Source organism: Anopheles moucheti, chromosome 3 (genome assembly GCF_943734755.1).
Source record: "Anopheles moucheti chromosome 3, idAnoMoucSN_F20_07, whole genome shotgun sequence".
In the NCBI taxonomy this organism is placed as follows: Eukaryota; Metazoa; Arthropoda; class Insecta; order Diptera; family Culicidae; genus Anopheles; species Anopheles moucheti.
The window spans coordinates 65,382,717-65,404,666 of record NC_069141.1 but is presented as its reverse complement, the minus strand read 5'-3'; the positions used below and the strand labels follow the sequence as shown (position 1 = coordinate 65,404,666).

Here is a 21,950-nt window from a genome sequence, read left to right as displayed (position 1 = left end):
CAAACAAAATAAACTTTCCTCTATGCTAATGGGAGGGGGAACAAAGACGGTATGTTTTATCCTACTCGCAAACAAAATGCGGAAAATAAACAGAATTCGAACTCTCATCATCATCATCATCATCATCATATCCTCGGTAATCCTGCATCCGGATCATTGTCCTTATCTTCTGGTTGGTTACCATAATCATCAATCTCTGCTGGCAGCAGAGACTCGGGGAACATCATTTTCTTCGACATCATCAGTCAGCATCATCCAACTTTCCCGATATGTGTGTACCCGATGGCAGGATTTGCAACCCGTTTCGGATCCGTTTCGGAGCACAGTACCGCCGGGGAGCCAGCCGGGTTTGCATTTCCCTGTCTGCCACACTCCATTTCCGCCACGGCAAACAATTTACTTTTCCATTCGGCCATTCGTCCAAGAGTTTTGCAGCAAAGTTTCGCCTCCGGGGTGCCTCCCGTGTGCCATTGTGTTAGCTTATCATCAAAGATGCAATTTTGTTGCAATTTCTAGCCCACAGACACGCAGGAAGGATGCTCGGGAAGGATCATCTTTCGCCGGTTCGCCGGAAAAGTGCTGGAAAATAAAATGTTTGCCACGGGTTTTTTTGTTGTTGCTGCTTTGGTTCAAATTGTGCTCTCGTGCACCATTTTATCTGCCTGGGAATTGTATCACTCACTTCAGCTATCCTTCCAGCACTGGTGTGCCTGCTGCACTCCACTAGCGCTACACACACAGAATGGCTTTCAGCAGGGAAATTGGGAACAGCTTTTCAAGTTGCAAACTGATCACTCTCTTGAAAGTTCCGGGTTTACTTTCAAGCGTACAAGCTTATCCATCGATTGCAAACAGTGGTAAACCGAAAGGCGGCGAGAAAAAAGTGATTCACCAATAAAAGGATAGGATGGTGAGAAAATTAAATCCAAGTAGTCGTCCACTTTGCCAATGTCCCGTGTGTGATCGTTTAAAGTTTTAAACAGCGTTTAAACAGCGCACGAGTGTGATGGTGTTTAATTTGGGCAATTTGAAGTTTCCTCCGCGGCCTTCTTACTCCACGGTGCATTAAATGCATCGCTTCACGCACGGTAGCAGTGCAATTCCCATGTGCAACAGTGCAATCGTTAAAAATAACACCGACCACGGCGGCCCAAGGGGAGGATGGACGATGGCAGGCTAGAATGGTGACAGTGGTGGTACGACTAGCCGGGCGACTATCGGTGTGGAGTTTTCCGGGGTACATCGAGGGCGTTCGAATCGCAACCACAGCAGCATATCATGGCTTACATTCTAATTACCGCATTTCGGAAAAAGCCGCTTTTCCAAATGACTCTCAGCGGTTTCGCATATTTATTGGCGGCATTTTTTTTTTGATATAGCATATTACCTGTGGGCAAACCCGAGTGAGTTTCCGGTGCGATATGGAACTTTTTTTTTATCGTGTGCGTGTATGAGTGTGAAAGAGAGAGAGAGAGAGAGAGAGCGACAGAGAGAAACAGAGGGAAGTGGAAAGAATTTCTAATGCACCGCATGCAATACACATTCCCGACGGAATTGCAGCAATGCAGCAGTTACCGGATGGAAAATCGGCCTGAATTTGAATCAATCTAGTTTCACATCACGTGCGATTTGACCGCACCGGACACACCACTGTTAAGGGGGGTGTATTTGGGGTGTAAATGATGGTGGCATGCCATTCCACAACCACACGCTTGGATGCTGTGGTGCACCCCCTGGGTCCCATTTCGATACGTAGGTGATTCGGTAGTTTGGAGCGCCTAATTAGTGGATAGACGGAATTTCTCGCGGGTTTGAGGTGCATGCGGATGGTATCGGGCCACTGCCGAAAGAAGGCAGTGGTGGTCACCTATGGTTTGTGGGGTGTGTAGTGCTGTTTCGGTTAAATTTCGCGCCTGAATGACGACAATAATGAGCGTTTAATCGATATACACATCGCTTTTCCGGGTAGGTTTATGGATTTATTAGTATAATATTTTAGTCCCAGGCAAACGTATTCGCGCATTCGAATGCGTTTTGTGGTTTGTTTTTTGTGCGTTAGTAGAGATTGTGGTTGGAGCTTGTGGAGAAGTGATGCGCATTTAATCGGCGAATATCGATCGTAAATGTATGGTTTTGGTGTAAGTATTTCGTTTATTCGAATAACAAATACACACGGAATGTTTGATATTTTTTCTTGCATTTAATTAAATTGTTTTAATTATTTTGATCTACCATTTGAAACGCTATTTAAAGACATGCTTTTGATCTCGAATAAACAAATTTTAAATCTATCTCCCCTGAAGGCGGATTGTTCGCCAATTGATGGATGCTTTTTATTTGCCTCTCCTGCATGCTAAGCCAACGGCTACGACCGGTGCAACTTTATGCAACGTTACTACAAATCTGAATCTGCTAAAGATGCTCAATAATTGTCGGAAACTCCCCGATCCGCTTATGCCACATTCCCGAACCGAACCATGATTGCTCTTAATTACAAACAATTTTTCCGGTAAACAATTCCCTTTCCAAAGAACCACCCTTTCGCTGGCTGTTTTCTTCAGCTAAACCGGTTCAGTTTCCTTTCGGACTGGTGTGCTGTGCACCGTGTTCCAGCGCCGACGAGACGAGACGGGAGAGTGGCGCGGTGGCGCGGTTGAACGGGTTTAAATTTATTGCACCTTAATCCCGAGATCGATAGCTTGGTGTGCTATCGATGGGAAAGTGTAATAAAACGAAAGTCCATTAAACTAATTGTTCCATTCCCATTTCTCAGGAAGAAGGTGGTTTGTATGGTGAGGAGAAAAAAAAGAGCGCTCCCACAGGTGTTGGGGGTGCCTGGAAAAAGTACTCGGAGCAATTTAGCACCACACTAGATGCCCGAAAGTCGGATCTATCCAGCGAAACGATTGATCTTCCTCTAAACTGTTCCACCGGTGCACCATCAATATCATCCCGGAATCGTTCGGAGCGTTCGGTACTAATCTGGCTGCATCTTAAATCTTGGCCTACGAAACGAGTAAGGTAAGAAAGGGAGGCCTTTCTTTGCTTCCCTTTCATATTTTACACCGCCGTGACCTTATTTCGATTCGCTCCTGTGGGTGGGGTGGATAAATTTTCCCCGATGGACGTAATTTGCCCGTTGCAGGGTTGCAAGGGTTTGTGTTATGGTTCGGTGTAGGCGGAGAGAGAGAGGTAGAGAGAGAGAAAAAAAACTCCCCCGTACAAAGCTTTTAGCGGCAATTTTCCTCGGAGCGAAACCCTTTCCTATTTAGTGCCTTCGTAAGTGGAGCGTTACGTGGGTGAAAAAGCGGGCTAAAGAATTGCATTTCGGCAACCTCAAAGCACATAGCATCGTTCCTTCGCGGAGAGCAAATCGTTCCGTAGGCGTGCTGGCGCAGATGTAACCTTTTCTGAAATGTGTGCAATTGCGGTGCGAAATCTTCATTTTAGAACGGTTGTTGTGTCATGTTTCTACTGTAACGAGCACAAGTGCCTACACATGATGTGGGGGGTGCTTACAGGTACATGAGATACCTGTGGATCAGGAACGATGTGCTCTGTCTCGGATGTCGGATATGACGGAAAGTATATTTCCGAGACAGAATCTTCCAGAATCAATTGGAATTCTGACACTTTTGCCCCTAAGAATAATTTGAGGAATCTAAAAGGAATCAAATATTACAAGTACTCCAGTAAAAAATCACATTATCATTAAACGTGATTCGAGATCTTCACCTATTGCTTATCAGTATCACTTCATTTTTAAATGAAAATTGGATCATTGAAGATGTATTTTCGCGTGGATAGTACAGGCAGTCCCCGAGATACGCGGTTCCTCTTATACGCGGATTCGGACATTTGACAGCTGAGCTAGTTTATAGCACAAAATCGGTGCAAAATGGTGAAAAATTAGTCGAAAATACTTGTTATGTCACATAGAATATTTGTTTTTATCTTATTTAAATGCAATCTGTCTAAAAATTGTCTGATTCGCTGCATAAATTAAGCACAAAGAAGGAAGTCGGCTCTACGACTTTGAGGTATAAACGAAATTGCACCAGGATTCGAAATTGCAGGCGGATTTTGCTCGGGTTACAGCGGTCCGCTATAATAGCGTATCTCGGGGACTGCCTGTATTAGGGAAAAACAAGAAAACAAGAGAAATTCGGGAGCTTAATTCACTGCTTGCTTTCTCATTTTATTTTTTCTTAATTGACCTATTTCCATATGCACAAGTGGAATAACAAAAGGTTAGTAATATTCTTTTTCGAAGATATTCTGTGCTCTTGGTATCGGAAATTGAAAATTGGATCAACCCTGTAGGAATAGATCTCTACCAATAATTAATAATGAACATTTATAGACATGTAAAATATATATGATAATAGCTCTATAGTGAGCTCTATAGATAGCTCTTGTGAGCTGGAACTCACCTTACTGAGCTTCGTGAGTTTATGGCGCACAACATTGCTCGTATCTCTTGTTCTTCCTTGTCTCCATACATTTGTTATATAGTAAACTGACTCACGGTTAACTCAGTCAGTTTTTTATAGACCGTATTGGACATTCTGTTCTGGATGCTTTTGAACCAGACCCTTTTAAGCGCCCTTCCGCCTATGGCAGCAATTGAAGGAGGCGTTAGTAGTAGATTGAACGAATCGCTAAACCCATTTGGTCCAATTCTTCCTCTCATTTCTTACATCGTTAGCAGCCGAGAAGGCATGCAACGTGCATGTGTGCATCTGACCTACTTCACACCTACGCTCGAGCTCGAGCAGCAGCGAGATGCATTTCCGCTAACAGCGGCACTTACCGATGGTGGTCCCTTTTCTTTGGCTTTGGGAAAAAAAGAAAACAAAGTTCGATTTTACTCTACTGAGAAATGTTTGCTAACGACAGCATTTCAATCGAAACGTTGTCGAATGAATTATAATTTTACAGCATTAATTTGCTGTTCATCTTCTCGCAAAATGAAGTGACCGTTTCAAACCCTGCATTAGGTACGTACGAACAGCGCAAGGTGTTCGTGCCGGGAAGCAATCTATTTAAACGGCGGTACCCGTCTGAGGTTGCCCAATCAGTGCAGCAAATGAAACGTTTCTCACATTGCAAACGGCTTCGATCGTGGCCCGATCGTTTCGAAATCGAAAGTAAAACACCGATCGAAACCACCTTCGAGCGATGATGGTCGTTCCAATTCGTGGTGTGTGCACAATTCTAATTCTCCTTTCCCTGCAACGCGGGCATCGTACGATCACCGACGATGAACCATGAACGCCCCAAAGGAAGGAAAGAAGTGTTGATGATTTATGATGATGCCTTTTTCCTCGGCCGCCCGGGTTTGCTGTTACGGTACGCAAATGGTTGTGTGCGTTGATTATGATTTATGTGTAGCGTGTCGGTTGTGACACGGGATGCAGAGGATGCAGGGTATTGGAAGCGATGCGCCTTCGCCTGTTCGGGCCGATTAGTGCAATTGTCTAACCTGACAGAGCTACAGCTGCACGGTTTGCGTTTCCCATACGCGCGCAATGCATTTCCACGGGAATACAAGATGCGAAGGAAATTCGCACGATCACGGCTGGTGGCCTTTTTCATGCCGATGTGTGTTTGATGATGAAGCAGTTCGGGTGCAGTTCTGTGTACATCATGAAATGCCAGTTGCATTGCAGGAAATGCTTAATCCACTTTTCGCTGGTCGAGTTGAGCGCTAATGAAACAGACAAAATGCAGTTCAAATTGTCTTAATTACCAATTGCGGAAAGACAGGATACATAACACACGTAAATAAAGCAAAAAAAAACATCCACAAACCGAAGTGAAAGGGTTCAACTCATCCTTTTAAAAACACATTTCAAGAGTCATCAATTAGGATGACAAACTTAATTCCATCGGTACCATGGCATTGAGAGCAACTCCTCAAAAAACTGTCACCGAACATGAAAACCTCAAAATGGCTCGTGAACAGAAGCCCCACCGTCTCCGCAGAAGTGAAGCAGGGGTAGTAGAATTGAGGGAAGATTTGTTGCGAACATGTGGATTTTCATTTTTCCTCTGGTTTTCCTAAAGACACTCAACACACACACACACAAAACGCGTTGGGTTGTTCTACCCGTAGGGTGGAGGTTCGGTTTTATCCAACAATCGTCATGATTTATGAATGAACATTCCATTCCTCGTGCTGCGTGGAGCAAAAACCGGAACCGACACATCCCCCGGAGAACGAGAAGAATGTTTTGTGTGTGTTTTTTTCCTTTGGTTTTGGTTCGCTCTTTATTTTATAACCATAAGCACATTGGAAAGTAGCAGAACTTTGTCGCTCGTTTAGCCACATGATTCACGGTCGTGTGTGGCGTCTGTGTTACCGTGTCTTGCACGGTGAAATGGATTATTCTTTCAGCCCTGTTCCGGTGCTACCGTACGAAAATGTTCTATTAAATCAAAGATGACACTCGCTTAATGCTATTCAAACCCTGGTTTTTTTTTTTCGGCCAGAAGGTTTTAAGGCCATGAATCTCATCTCAAAATAATATAAAAATTCACACCCCCCTCCCCACGGGGGATAAATTCCTATTCAATTATCCCTGTAACTTTGGAATTCGTGACCAAAGACCGCAAAAATCGGTTAGTATCGGTCATCATCGTCACGTTCGATAGGGGAGGGAAAAACAGACAAAAAAAAAAATGGACCAAAAATGATTCCAGACCGGGAAGTGGAGCATGAATAATGTTTTCTTGATTGTACCATTCTTCACCTGATCACCCTGGTGGTGGTGGTACCCTTTCTTCACACTTTAGCCACACGAAAAAGGAAAACGACTGTTAAACGAATAAATTTCCTTTCAACATTTAATGTCGTGATCGATTGGAATGGTAAATTGTTTAAAAAGAAACTGATCGATATTTTAACCTTTACCGACAACTTGCGTGGATTTCTTTTTCTCTTTTACGCTGCGAAGCTTAAGCAAATATGCAAGCGCTTTTCCAGTGTTTTTCGTATCGGTACACCGGGGTTTTCGTCACGATTCTTAGTTTTAAAGCGAGAAAGCAAAAACTCGACCCTCGACCGTCCCCTGCTCTCAAGCATACATTTTTCACTTTCATCACGCTCTCATCATCGTGCGGCATCGTGATCATTTTCATGAACGCTTTTTCCACAATTTTCCTTTCCCATTTTCCAACAAAGGCCCGCCGAAAGGCCGCAGCAGCAGCACCATTCCTTCTCAAGCACTGTGCCTCTAGTCTGGGGCATTTTCTTGCGATTTCCTGATACGATAGCTGATAAAACATGACGTTTTCCCTGCGTTCCCCACGCCCCCCGGGTGGGAAGCGCATTTACGGTGGAAAAGTTCCACTCTCATCCCATTCCATCGCGCTCCCGTTGATGATGATTATTATTAATTTTGCTCCGGTGAGGAAAATTGAATGAGGAACTGCCGGGGACGGTTTTGAGTGGGATGGAGAAAAAAAATCCACCCTGCCCTCTGGACAGTGTAAGGAGAGTATGCGTTGAATTGATTTTTCTTTTCGCGTTTTCTTTGCACGGGAAGACGAAAATATGGACGTTCCATCAATTGAAAATTGTTCAACCAAAATGAGCTTTTCGCGAATGAGGTAAATGAAATTCAAGCCATGGAAGCCATGGAAGCTAACCGGGGGAGGAAATTGACTGCGACTGTTGATGGAAGCAGCAGCAAAACGAAGAAGAAACCACTTTAAGCAGCTAAAAGATTTGTTTTCTTTTTATCTGATTAATAAATAAGCCGCAGGAAGAGTAGAGTGAACAGAAGGATAAAATAGAGATTATAATTAATGCTTCCTGCTGTTTTTTTTTTGTGAGTGTATGTGTACCTTTTACGGTTTCGAATGTTCGAGCGGAACGAATAAACCGCTGTATTGTTGGAAAAGGATTTTACCGACTTCATCAAACTTCCCGCGACAAGCAAAGTCTAAACCAACTTCCCATTTTTCCAGTTTTCTTTACAATCAATCGCCGTTAGCGCGATGTTTCGCTTTAAGCTGTCACAAGAATGTGACAAAGCTTGGCATTAGGCTATGGAACGAAGCGGGAGAAAGAAATTAACATTTTAATTAAAAAACTTTACCGCACCGCATTGTTTGTGGGTGATGCGTTGTTTAATGCTCCACGTGTATTGTGTGTACTTGTCGGCACGTGCTTTGCAGGGGTTTTCGAGTTGAAACTGGGAAATGTCGGAGCTTTTGCTGAATAGCACTTGTTTGAGGGGAGCTAGAACGAACCGAGGACAATATCGAATTCTTGGTCAATATCTTGAAAACCGGTAATTCGAGAACCCTGCAAGGTGTTCATTAGAATTGCATCGCCATTTTTTAATGGATGGCAGTTTGCATATTGCACCCGCAACTTATTTACCACCCTTTGGAAGTTGTTGATTTAATTTCCTGGTGAAGTTTTTCTTTTTGTTCGCACCACATCGAATCATCTTCATTAATTTATTTTTATTTTTGATACTTTCGCTTCCAGGTGTTGGAGTGATTCTAGTGACTGTTAGTGGAGCGGCGTGGCGCATGACTGCACCGGGCGCACCACCCTGCCTGGGGCTGGGTTCTACCGTCGACCTGGGACGCTGCTCGCGGAGACCTTGCGGACGTGGTGGAAGTACACCGCACGGGCTGCTGTATCCCGAGTTCCAGCATAGGCCACCGCCTCCATCATACCAGGCCAGCATGCAGGAGTATAGACTAAGGTAAGGTATTTCACCCATCGGTGAGCTGATCAATTTATAGACATGACCTAAACAAAAAAACAAGTGGATAACATAAGCTTTAGTCAATAATAATAAATCAATTACATTAGCCCGCCGGTTGGCATTTCGACGTTTGGAATTTCCCCAACTGTAATCCCAACTTTTGGGGGCACATAATCACTAAACAACAGACCGAACAAACGGCAACACCGCATCTCTCGCCCACCAAAACCACCGTGCACACAGTTGCATCGTGTGATAAAGCTCACCGAGATAAAGCCAGCCAGTGTGAATGATAGATATAGAACTTGCCGGCTTTCCATGCGGATGGGCACAGCTGCGTGCGTACAGTGCTGCGGGATATATCACACCGGGTGGCCCGGGTTGCCTATTGCGGTTTGCACTGAATGCATTCGGTCGGATTGTTTCCGTGGTAGCGATTGTGTTGCAAATCCTCCTCTCCAGCAGCACACGCGCGCGCTTAGGCTGGGTCATTAATTACATCCGACAGTTCTACCACCGGCGGTCGTTGTAATACCGATTGAATAATGTAATTACAAATTAAAATAATCGTACAAATGCGTACACGAGCGAACAGCTAAACACGGCATGGACAGTGGACCGGTACGATTAGAGCTACTAAATGTTCGCTGCTAGCGCCATCTAGCGGCGAGTGCGCTGAACGAGAGCGCTGTTGTACGCACCATTCCCCCCCAAAAAAGCGACTTTCGTTTCGTGCTTACGCTCAAGTGATGTAGCACCATGTGTACTGGTGCCGCTCCTAACAAGCGTCTCGAAAGCTTGAAACATGGTCTGGTAATTACCCGGGGCCCGGGTGTCGGGCACCATTTATCTCAATTACGTATCAACGATGCGGCAACGATGAGGTTTTCAGCGGCAGACTGGCAACACTGGCTACGGTGTACGGAGGGCCGGTAAAAAAGAGCCGGGACAAAATAAATGCTGTGTGTGGCTTCACCTCTAGATGGGGCGAGGGCGGTGGTCCTTAATGGAATGATAGAAATGTATCATCACAAGAGAAGTACGTCCTTGGAGAAACATTCCGGACGGGTGAAACATTCTTGGAATGGCTTTGCTCTGTTGTACGGCGGGGGGACGGTTGGGACATGTGTATAAGGACATTTTTTGGATGGCGAATTAAGGGATATGTGCTTGTCGGTTCTTTCTCACCTTGTTTCATGTTTGTCTGTTTTTTTTTTCTTTTTGTTCCACCCACACAACTACAGATTGCTGCTCCTGGACCGGGACCGACAGTCGGGAAGGATGCGTAGTACGGCCTCACCGCCACCGACCTATCGATCCAACGTGGGAAGCCTTTTAAGGTGAGTGTCTTCGAGGTGTGTCAACCCATTAGCCAGAAGCAAACGGTCAGAAGCATCTTCATGTGGTCCATCCGACATTCGCCTACTCTGTTTGCTTGGTAGTAATTGATTTGTCTTTCGGCTTCTGCGAGCGGGCGAGAGCTTTACATCCGTCAGCATGAGAATTCAATTAGTGGGTAGTTTTGGATGCCTTTGCAGGAAAGTACGAAAGTGGAATTAGAGTTTTTTCCTCCAAAAAGAAAAAGTTTCCGATTTTTTGTAGTCAATTACAAATGATTACATTTAAAGGTTTTTGTTTGTGTGCCCCATATTGAGGTGTTTCCAATAATGCAGGCGAAGCGCTGAACCACGAAATGAAAAATGACACAAGCCCCCCTGGATGGAGTTTGTTTGTGGACTTGCAAATAACCAAAGACAAGTAGAAAAAAACAGGCAACAAAAACAGGCGTTTAATTGATGTTTCGATCCGTTGCGCTTATTCAATATTGATGACATATTTTAATCGTGGGCTTTAATTAACTTTTTCCATTCCATCGAGCATCGTGCAGGAAGAGTACACAGACCCGCGCCTGTTGGTGGTGATTTTTGATTGGCCATTTTCATACAATGAATTTCTGCTTTTAATGTGTTCCATAATTTGCATAGCGCAACAGCCATGGGGACAGACAGGGTGTTAATTATATACGCGCGGACCATGATTGAAAGTTTAATATCGCAACGCATGTTGAGATGTGGCTTGTGCCGAACAAAGCAACCGTGCTCTTCGCCACGCTAATCATAGTAGCCGGGTTTTAGCATTCTGTTGTTCTGTTGTGCTGTTGCGTAGAAAGCTCTCTGCTCAAACGAAAAACCCAAAAACCGAAAGATGAATTGATTCCCATACGAGGCTTCATTTTCAGACGTAGAGGTGCAAAATTGTGTTTATATTTGAGACTCATACCCCGTTTGCTTTTGCCTCATTTCAGAATACCACTCAGCGCGCGTTATAATAACGGCAGCAGCAACAGCATATTCGGTGGCATTAGTGGCATTATCAGTGGTGCCGTCGGTGGTGGTTCGAGCAACAGTGTGAACAATGTGCCAGCAACGCCGGGCCATGCCGAGCTGCAGGTGAGCAGCGCACCGAACCCGTACGGTTCCGATGGCCATAGTACGCTTCCGCCGAGCTACCGTTCGGTTAATCTGCACCCGACGCCACCGGATAGCGATCCAGCACAGCGGCCATCACAGCAACCGCCTACCGTAGCGGCGGCACCAGCGCCATCGGCAAGGGATGGCAACAACCCGGTAGTGGATGCGAACCTAATAAGTGACGATAATACGCACCGAACGAACGCGACGGGTGTGAATCATCATGCACCGTCCATAATTAAAATCGACGATCGATGCACAAACTCTGGCACGCCGGTGGTGGTGGACGGGCAGGCCGGTTCGCGACAGCGAAATTCAATTCCCAACGTCGCTCTAATTGATGCCGGCAGTGGAGGCGAAGAGCAAAGCGTCGTCGAAGCGCCGAGTGTTGGTGTTGTCGGTAGCAACGCAAACAGCAGCAGTAGCAGTAGTAGCAGCAGCAGCAGCAGTAGGCTTTGCCCGACTGGAACCGTTCCCACCGCAAACGGCAGCGGTACCAAGGATCTGGTTACGATTGTTACGATATCCGGCACGATCGAACCGTCCGCCACGGGGGCCAGTCGGTCGGTTTACACTAGCAGCAGCAGTACGCAGGCAGGGGCCGGTGGGGCCACATGTACATTATTAAACACGAACTCGACGCCACTGCTGGCCACGGTAATACCGGTCAGCAAATGTGCAACCACAACGACGCCGCCATCTCCCTCCACGGGCAGTACCACCGGGCCACTATAGAAAGGAAAGCGGCGGAGGCTTTTGTTTAGTATATCCACAGTTACCGGAAGTACACGGCCCTGACGTTGGAGACTGTGCCCGTGCCCGAAACCTGATAAGCCATGAAAATCTAGTTTTTGTTTTTGTTTTTTTTGTTGCTTCTCTCTCCTCGAAGCAGAAGTTGCAGTGTGCTCGGCTGCCACACGATGGAAACAGTCCCGGCATGCCGGTGGTATAACTCTACCGAGGTCGCCACTGTTGACTTCCTGCTGTTGGTTGTGTTGTGTTGTGCAGAACACCGAATAAAAATAGTACACACACAATATATGGGACAGATGTGGTGCAATGGTAAACCGACCATGCCGTAGAACTGTGACGTTGGGAAACTTTGCTGTTTCCGCTTTGCCTACCGGCCGCAAACGGGACTTCCCGAACGGGCGGCCGAATCCTCGCCATGGTCCCTTGCCGGAATGGGCAGCGTTCGGCAGGAAGATTAGAGCAATCTGGACTTTCGCGTACGGGCTGAGGAGGGGGCTGAGGAGTTGTGCTTCGAATCATTAAACATGTAACATTGGGATTTCTGTAGAACTGTATAGACGTGTATAAAAGCATAACCGGATAAGCACCACTAGCGAGACAACAACGACGAGAAAAAAAGGGTCAGTTGAGGTTACTCAGCTTAGCCACCACCGTAAGGATCTTTCTCACTCTCTATTTGACACACACACACACACACTCACACACAAACGGATGTCCTTGGATGTGGGTCTTACAGATCCGGATTTTCGGTTTAACGCACACAGCGTGGCCCAAATCTCCACACGCGAGAGTAATGGTGACGGTTAAGCCGGATTCGAAACGGCACCCCCGAAAATCCTTTGAAAAGAAGGCCGGCGTCCGGAAAGGAAATTTTGGTAGCTTCCGGACAGCGTGCACACACAAACACAAACACATGCACAGGATTCATCACTTACAACAGGGGGATCGAATTCCGGTCATAATGTGACCGAAAACTCGTGCCGTAAAACCTTCATTCCCGCCCCCACGATTTTTTTTTCGCCGCACACAAACACAACGACAACAACAGAGCAGGGGTTAAATAGATTAATTTTTAATTTAATATGTGCCTGAATTATGAAACAACCCACCACCCACCCATTTCGTTTCGGGTTTGCGATTTTGCCCACCCCGCTGTGGAAAAGATGGACGGGAATGGCCATGTTTTTTTTTCTCGGGACGGTTGGAGGGAAAACACCCTCCGCAAGAATTTACGATTTTGCCCATTTTGTTTTGTGTGTGGCCAGTGGTCAGTGGATGGCTCCAATCCCGAATTTTTCGGACGTTTATTTTTATGGTTTTCGATATTATAATTTTCCTTGTTGCGTTGTGTTGTTTCCCTTTTTATGCCCCTGGTCTGTCTCTGTGTGTGTGTGAGTGGGCACGTTCGATTCGGAACGGGGGAGGGGGCGAAAAATCAAATAAAACCACTTTGGATGTTCACGCCGAGATTGACTTTTTTAAGGCAGGAAGAGTTTAAGCTTTTAACCCCCTCACACACACACACACTCAACCGAACCGAGCGTCCGTGTCCATGCTGGCTGTACTTTATTCTACATCTCGTTAGCGTTATCGTATATTGTTCGCACCCCGTTTGGTGCCTTTTTTTAAATCGAAAATTATTTTACCACAAAGGCGCGAGCACAGGATGTGGGAAAGGTGACCAGCACGTGTTTACAAAACAGAGAGAGAGAGAGAAAGAGTGTTGTGTGTACAGTGCATAGGAAAATCGTTAACTTCCTGGGTTTTCCTTATTTTTGCTTTTCTACGAAAGATAGACAGATGCATATAGAGCGTTTTATTGTTAGTAATTTAATGCAACTCTAGGAATGGCAAATAGTACGTTGGCGATGACATGCAAACAGTAACGCATAAGTGAAATAATAAGGCACGCCAAAAGCAGCGACACTTACATCCTATTTGTCAGATTTACCATAAAAAAGGCAGCAGAAAAAGGAAGAAGGAAAAGGGATTATATTATAGCAAGCCGTACCGTAGGAAGTGATGCGCATTATTAAGCGATGTGTATTGCGTGTATGTTTCTAGATTGGTGCGCATTGGACGACGAGAGAGAGAGAGAAACCGCACGATGTGGCCGGTGAATGTTAACTCATCATATTTTCATTTTATATGTAACCAAAGAGCATGAAAGAAAATAAAGAGCGATAAATTCTAAAACATAACTCGCTGTGTCGTCATTATCCCGATGTCCTGTTTCCCAAATATATCACACAATGCAGGGGTCGACAATTGCTGCAGGGGTTTTGCTATTAATATTGTAACAAGATTCGTTTATTAATCAATCGGGGTTTTTTTTTAGTTTAATGTTTCGCCATTTTGTTTTTCACTTCCCGCACTTTAATTTACATCCATTAACAAAACGCATCAGCTGTAACTGGGGGTGTTACGAGGTCGTAACCACGCAACCCGGAACGGGGACAGCATCGTACCACGACCGTTAGCGCTAAGGTGTTAGCAAATAAGTGTTGCTACATACTATTCGATGCACGTTTGTAAAACTTAAACAATTAAAATTAACAACGGCCGGTTCCCTGCGAGAGAGAGGTCCGTCCTGGCCGGGCACTGTTACCGGGTGTGTGTGTGTGTGTTGGGTGTTGAGCGGTGTTGAGGCACTTGTGTGGAATGTGGCATACATTAGCATTCCTGACCATATTCCATTTCGTTTCGCTAAACAAACAACGTTCGACTCCACCTAATGCTGTAGTTGCTTTTCTTAATCTAATATTCTTTATCCTGCCCTAGCTTTCCCAACCTTAATAGAGAAGGGTTTACGTCGTTTAGTTGCCGTGTAGAAATCGTTTCAGCTCCTCCTGTGTGTCGAAGATGAGTACGGGGAAGGGCGATCCGGGTACGAGCTCACCGGCCCACTTAACCTCCACCCGATAGTCACCCGGTTCGGTGGGATCGTACTGCAAGAATGGGGGGAAACAAATAGAGAGGTTAACGCTTGTGGCCAACTCCACAATCCACCTCCTACTCACCTTGCACAGGATGGTTCGGTCTTTTTGACTTTCGCGCTGCATCTCCACCCGGAAGGCACCCTTCGGTCCGCGGACACGCACCGTCAGCTGACCGGCACCAGCACCGCGCGTATCAACGATAAACCTCGACTGGAACGTAGCCAACACACCGTGCTCGATGCCGGGCCCGTACACGCGTACCTTACTCGCGTCGGGCGCACCAACGACACGCAGCGTGTAGGGCGATCCGGGCACATGCTGTCCACCGTACTTGATCGTTAGCGTGTGCCGGCCCGGTTCCTGCGGTTTCACGTTCAGCGTGAACGTTGCATCGCCGTGGTCGTACAGCTCGCAGTAAGCAACCTTCCGGGGGCCGGCGCAGTGCGCCGTCAGCTCACCCGGACCGGCACGGCGCGTATCGATCCACGATTTAATTTCCCGCCCAACGACACCGTTGCGGAGACCTTCGCCGGAGCAAAGGACTTTCGCGGCGTCCACCGCCGGTCCGACCGGTATCGTCAGTGGGCAGCCCTTGATGATGCGCCCGTTCCATTCCACCTCGAGGCTCAGCGGTCCGCCGGTGGATTTGTGCGGGTTGTACGACGCCAGCCAGATCAGTTCGTTCGGGCGGGGCTGCAGCAGTGTGACCGGGAGTGATTCTCCATCGTCGTACGACATGTGTACTTCCGGCTTGCCGGAAAGGGCGTCCGTGGCGTCGATCGTGAAATGGGACACCTCGCCGACCTGTGCCGTCGTTAGACCGCGGCCGGTCAACACCACTCGATCCGATCCGATCGTCATGCCGGTCACGTACACGAACCCGGGACTTTGCGAAATTGGCAATCCGGACCAGGTTAGGTCGAAGCTATGTTCGCCCTTGCTGAGCCCATCGTCCGACAGGAAGAGGACGCTCTTCCCGTTACCCTGCTTCTCCACCATCACCTCCGCATCGTCCACGTAGCACGTCAGCTCACCCGGTCCGGCCAGGCCGGTGTCGAAGACGATCTTGCTCGGAAGGACCAGCTTCCCGCTACCGTCCAGCAACGAACCCCAACCCCCGATCGGAGTTACCTTGGCCGGATCCAGGCACGCAATGTTCCACGGTGAGCCGGGCAGCGGTCCACGGTTCGTACAGCTCGCCCGGATCTCGTACCGGCCCACCGTGAGGATCGTGTAGAAGATCTTCCACTGGTTGTTGCCCATATTCTTAATGCGCGGTTCGATCCGCTCCGACTGCTCGTCGCTCCGCTCGATCTGCACGTTCGGTGCGGTCGGACAGAACACCACGAACGAAGTCTCCTTGCCGCGGTGGGCCACCTCCAGCCCGTTGCCGGTCGCATGGCTATCGCTCTTCCCACCGGCCGACTGGACGGCGAAGGTGATCGGTGAGTTCGGGACCGCCTCACCACCGTACATGATCGTGGCCTTGTAATGGCCGGCCGCTTGCGGTACGAACTCGATCGAATGCTCGTAGTCATCCTGTTGCGTTAGCTTCACCGGCACGTTCTGACCTGAGGGCGACAGGACCGTCACCTCAATTTCCGCAACACCAGCCGACTCGGATTGTACTGTTGGAATACAAAGGGAGAGGAGTTTCGTTGAGGACTTCAAGGCGATCTTCAGCGATCGTTACTTACCAATCCACGAGATGGGCGAGTTGGCGGACAGGTTCATCTTCGGTACCTTCTGCAGCTGGATCTTCGTTGGATCGTACGATTCGCACGTGTACGGGCTGCCCATCAATGGTTTCGATTGATGAAGAACATCTGGAAGGTTTCGACCAAAAGTGGGCGAATGAGTCTTCAACTCTCACTCTCAACGTATCACTCTCAAGTTATCCGCTTACCAATCAAACATTGACCCACTTTCTGTACGGTGAACTCTGCCTGCAGATGGCCACCCTTGGTCTGGTAGCATCGTACGGGCAGTGCCTGACCGCCCGGTCCCGACACAACCACATCAAACTCGCGTGCCGGATGACCGACGGTGTCGATCGCGAATGACGTCGTCTTACCCACCCGTGCCTGATACAGTCCCAATCCGTTCACGGTGATCTGCAAATACAAGGTACAACCGACATGCGTTATCTCTGGCACCCTCTACATCCTTAGGGCTCATTCAATTATTGCGTAACGCTGCGTTACGTAATAGCGTTATGGTTTTTTTACAATAGGAGGGGAGGGGGTGCGTTACGTAATAATTGAATGAGCCCTCAGTGGGCTCCACTCACTCACTCACCTCTTTGCTCATCGCCGGTGCCAGAACATTAATTTCGATGGCTTTGTTCGATATCGGTACCTGATTGTAGAGGATCATGATCTTGTGCGGTGCGACACGTGTCGGATGGTACACGATCTCCCACACACCGTTGCTAGCCGTGCCCCGGATCGAGTGTGGCACTTCCAGCCCGCCGCAGCGCACCATCGACGTGAGCGTACCCTGGCCGGCCTCGTTCGTCGACACGACCAGCGAGGCCGGTTTGTGGCAGTACGCTTCACCGACCTCCACGATCTTCACCATGGACGGATCGAACACGTTGATCGTACGGGCAGCGATGAAGTTGCGCGTCTCCTGATCGATGTACCGCACCACATACTGGCCAATCTTGGCCGCCTTAAACTCCGCCGCCTTGCGCGACAGCGTGAACGGGACGAGCTTGTTCTCCGGATCGAACACTTCCACCGTCTGGTCCTCGGTCATCAGTTCGATCAGCGTCGTGTTGCCGACCTGCACGTGCTGGGTGTTCTGCTGGACCTCGCACCGGAACGGACTGCCGTCGACGGGCAGATCGTTGAACGTGATGTTGACGAAGTGCGGCTCGCAGCTCTGCGGTATAAACGTCACATCGTACAAACCGCGCGCGCAGGCCGTCACCTCGGCCTTCACCGTGCTGGTGGCGGTGGACACGACCAGCTCGAGCGTACCTTCGCCCGCGCCCGCCGCATCCACGCTGAACGTGAGCGGAACGCCCAACGATGCCATCGTGTTGCGCGGATCGAGTCCACTGATCGACACGCGGGACACATCGAACACGTTGCAGGAGAACGGCGATCCGTTGATGTGCTGATCGTTCGCCGTGACGCTGATCAGATGCCGACCGACGGATGTCGGCACGAACGTGACCAGATGGATGTCATCCTGGTAGTTGACGCGCGACGTCACCGTGTCACCGGACGGCGAAGTGATCAACACCTGCGGATCGATGCCGTCGAACCCTTCCAGCTCGAACACGCTGGCACTCTTGACCGGTGCCTGCCGGAGACACTCACCGGTCGCGATCGCTTTCGAGAGCGATACAGGCGCGTGGGTAACGTGACAAGCGAACGGTGACCCCGGAACCGGGAACCCGTTGAACCGCACCGACAGCGAATGGGTGGCCGCTTCCGTTGGCTTAAAGTTCACCTTGAACCGTGCGTTGCCCTCCGACTGCACAAAGTTCGGCACGTTCTTGCCACCGACGGCAACGATGATTTCGAGATTTCCCGCACCCGCCTGGCTGGCGTTGATGCCGAAGCTAACGCTTTTGCCCACCACACCGGGCCGTATGTCCGTGACGACGACCTTCTCGGCGGAGTACGCCTTCAGCAGGAAGGGACTACCCTCCACGTGGCCACTGCCCGGTAGACGCACCTCCACGGAATGGTCCCCAACTTCGACCGGTTCGAACTTAACCCGGTAGCCGGACGGTGCGGCCGGGACAATGTCGGCACGGACGGGACGACGGGCTGGACCGAGCACTTCCACCACGGGGGCGATGTCGGACTCGACGACAAAGTCAAACATGTGCCCCACGCTGACCTTATCCGTAAGATCGCCACTGACGATGCGTGCTGCAGGTGATACCTGGAATGAAAAGGGGGCGGCAATTAGTGATTCTCATCTCAAACATTGTTGGAACGTTGTTTACAATACGCTCCAACTGTTTACATTTTTTAAACCTCCGACAAGTCCTCCGACCTCCGACAACTTTCGGCAGTCGGAGGAGCGAATTAGTTCTAACATTAGTTCCCGAATTAGGTAGTAAATACGGGGCGAAAAGGCTTTTCGCTCTCTCTTCCAACGAAAACATACAGCGCAGAAAGGAAATCACTTGCGAAAGAACAAACATCTTAAACTAATCTTGACTCCTACAAAAAAATAAATCTCCTCGTACTTTTCCCCGATGCAGGAACCGCATCCGACAACATCGCCCAGACCAACCGCTTCGACACATCGCGCGCACTGGTCACCGTAACAAATGCAACTGCCAACGTGGAACTCCCCAACATTCTCAAACTCCGGGAAGGCGTATTCCAGCCGGGGTTGAAATACTTGCATCGACACACTTTACACACGAGTACGATCGACCCACCCCCACACACCATTCGATCGATCGTTCGGTGTGTCGATCCAAAACCCGGCGATGTTTGCGTTCTTGCCCACCCCGTCGTCGTCACGGTGAAATTGGATGGCTTACCTTACAGGTGAACGGACTGCCCGGCACGTCCTGCCCATTGAACCGCAGCTCGACCGTATGGTTCTGTGCTTCGCGGGGCGTGAAGCTGATCGCGTACGTGTGTTGACCCTGGGCCTGGGCGGACGTTGGTACGCGGCCCCCATTGACCGTCACCTCCAGATTGCCCGGTCCGGCTTGCGATGTTTCCACTGCACGATGAAGGTAGTAAATGGAAGAGGTTCTGTTAGGTTCTTGCACCCCTTTTTGCTGTTTGAAAGTTCGAAGTTGACGCAACGCTTACCCAAAAAGACGACCGGCTTCCCGACGGTACCATTGTTAACGTTCTTTACCTTAATCGCCGTTACATCGTAGACCTGCAGCAGCATGATGTGTGCGCGTTCCGACGGTGCGAGCAGATGGAATAGCAATGGAAACCGAGGGTTAGTATAAGCGGCCTGTTGGGTCCCCAGCCCCTTCCGTATCCGTGGCGACGTGATCGGAATGACTAAGGAATGATCGCTGTGTCCAGCACCCGAACAGCAACAGGACGGTGTGAGTGTGTTATGGATCTTAGACATTTCTTTAAGTCTCTACTTTCTGCTACTTAGGGGGAAAAAACACGAGCTTCTCCCTATATTTACCCCCCCGCCAGCCAGTGTATGTGTGAGTTGTTGCACAAGCGCGAATAAAGTTAATAATTAACGGTAATTATAGCGCGCTGCGCATAACTCCTCACTGCTCGTGTGTTACGCCAGCAACAAAAATTAGTTTTCTAAACGTTCGGGCACTTCCGCTGCCGTCAGCACGTGTCCGATCCGCGAGGGTCTCTTTTTATCTTTCTATGGAATTTTCTAGCGATCTTGAGGTTTCGTAAGCATGACCTTCTAGCCGGGTAGTTCAAACATTGCTCTCTAGCCAATTGAAACCCACAAGAACCCCAAGTGTGGGAGTTGTAAAATAATCAACACTGGAACAGAGGTCCGAAAAGGGTTTCCGGCAAACGCGGTAAGAACGCGATCATTCACTCGGTAGTGGTTGTGTGTGTGTGTTACTTTAAATTAAGCATTCGTCAAGCTACAATGGACAAAGCACAACGAAAAAGAACACCGTCACTGTAGCAGGTTTTATTAACAGTCACCTTTCCTTTCCTAAAACCTTCCACCTGTGGACAATGCGTTCAGGGCGAGTTGTTTGCCTTTGAAAAAACGTTTCGGAATTTTCGATTTCGGCACCAGTACAATATTCATTCACCGAAAAACACCGGACGTCATGTTTAACGATTGCTGCTTAACCACAAATCAGGGTGGAAAAAAATGCGAGCTCCATCCCCTTCAGGCACGTTCTGATAAGCGAACAGCTGGTCCGCAGCTTATGCGCACGCGCAACCAACCGGCAAATTCGGAGTTCGGAATTGGAACCCAACTTTGATGCACTCTGTTTGTGTTTCATTTTTAAAACGCATGATTATATCATTCAACAACAAAAACAACACCCAATTAAACAAATTTTTCCAGCAGCACAAGCACCAAGTCATCCGGTGAATGAGATCACGGTGGGTGAAAACGACGTAAAGATCCGAAATTAGGCTTACGACATCTAATGTGCGCTGTGGTTGTTCCTTCGTAGGTAAATATTTTGCCTTGAGGTATATAAAAAGGCTTGAATTCCTCAGTAATACTTATGTATATTGTCAGCGCTTCACATCTTTTATGGTTCCTTTTTCAATCAATCTTTTAAATGTTGGGTGGATTTAAAGAAAATAACTAGAATTATTGCCTGCCACTGTAGTATACTAAGCTATATAGGCCTCTGTGAGAGCTTTAACTCTTTGTGGGCTAAATACATGAAGGATGTCTTTAGCATCACCTGATTCACTATCTACAATTAGTATCATATATTTGATAATGATATGATTTGTAGCTATTCTTCTTCAGATAGCGATTGCTAAGAGTTCTCTTTGGAGTATCTGAGGAAGTCCCAAGAATTTGAAGTTCTTAATCGTACCAAGTGATCTCCTGGCAGAGATGAAGGAAAAATAGGAGATCTCCAATGAAGGCTATTCAAGGTGTTAGCTACTCCGTTGTCTCGGTATCAGAAGGAATCGAACTGATCGTTTCAAAACGATTGCAGGAATCAGTCTCTCGATCAGCTCGCAAAGCTCGCAAAGAATGCATGTGCCCTAACACTGAAATCTCCAACCAGGACCTGGGTAACAACGACAATGAATAATATCTGAAATAAGCATTGGCACCTCCAACGGTGTGGTACCTCCAACGGAGGATGTGCAATCCACCCAAAATCAGTTAGTCCTCTCTCGTCTACGACATAGGACACACAAATGAATAGATCAGACCCTTCACTCTGTTGCTATTGCGAAGTAACAATCACAATACCTCCCTTATTAATAGACTTAGCCCTTCCTGTCAAACTCATCTAATAAATAAAAATAATTTTCCAATAGATTGTTGATTGTCCTTGATTGTTCTTACTTCATGTGTAATCAAGGCTGATAAAGGTGTCAACTATGTCAAATACTTTTGGAATTCTCCTTCTTCTCCATCAG

General features: G+C 48.0%; 2 protein-coding genes across 3 annotated transcripts in view; one reads left to right on the top strand and one right to left on the bottom strand.

The window, feature by feature from the left end:
- LOC128301017 (uncharacterized) overlaps positions 1-14,177 on the top strand; it is a 113,902-nt gene extending 99,725 nt beyond the window's left edge. The window contains exons 4-6 of the mRNA XM_053037311.1: positions 8,504-8,726; positions 9,974-10,069; positions 11,035-14,177. Of these exons, the coding sequence (XP_052893271.1) occupies positions 8,504-8,726; positions 9,974-10,069; positions 11,035-11,935 (1,220 nt within the window). The 3' untranslated portion in view covers positions 11,936-14,177. The remainder of the gene's footprint in view (positions 1-8,503; positions 8,727-9,973; positions 10,070-11,034) is intronic.
- An 81-nt stretch (positions 14,178-14,258) lies between these two features.
- Positions 14,259-21,950, bottom strand: part of LOC128300940 (filamin-C) — a 38,498-nt gene continuing 30,806 nt past the window's right edge. For both annotated transcript variants that reach the window (XM_053037198.1, XM_053037200.1), the window contains 7 exons: positions 19,689-19,761; positions 19,409-19,596; positions 17,191-18,795; positions 16,799-17,006; positions 16,590-16,718; positions 14,974-16,520; positions 14,259-14,901 (listed from right to left, as the gene is read on the bottom strand). In XM_053037198.1, the coding sequence (XP_052893158.1) occupies positions 14,770-14,901; positions 14,974-16,520; positions 16,590-16,718; positions 16,799-17,006; positions 17,191-18,795; positions 19,409-19,596; positions 19,689-19,761 (3,882 nt within the window). In that variant the 3' untranslated portion in view covers positions 14,259-14,769. The remainder of the gene's footprint in view (positions 14,902-14,973; positions 16,521-16,589; positions 16,719-16,798; positions 17,007-17,190; positions 18,796-19,408; positions 19,597-19,688; positions 19,762-21,950) is intronic.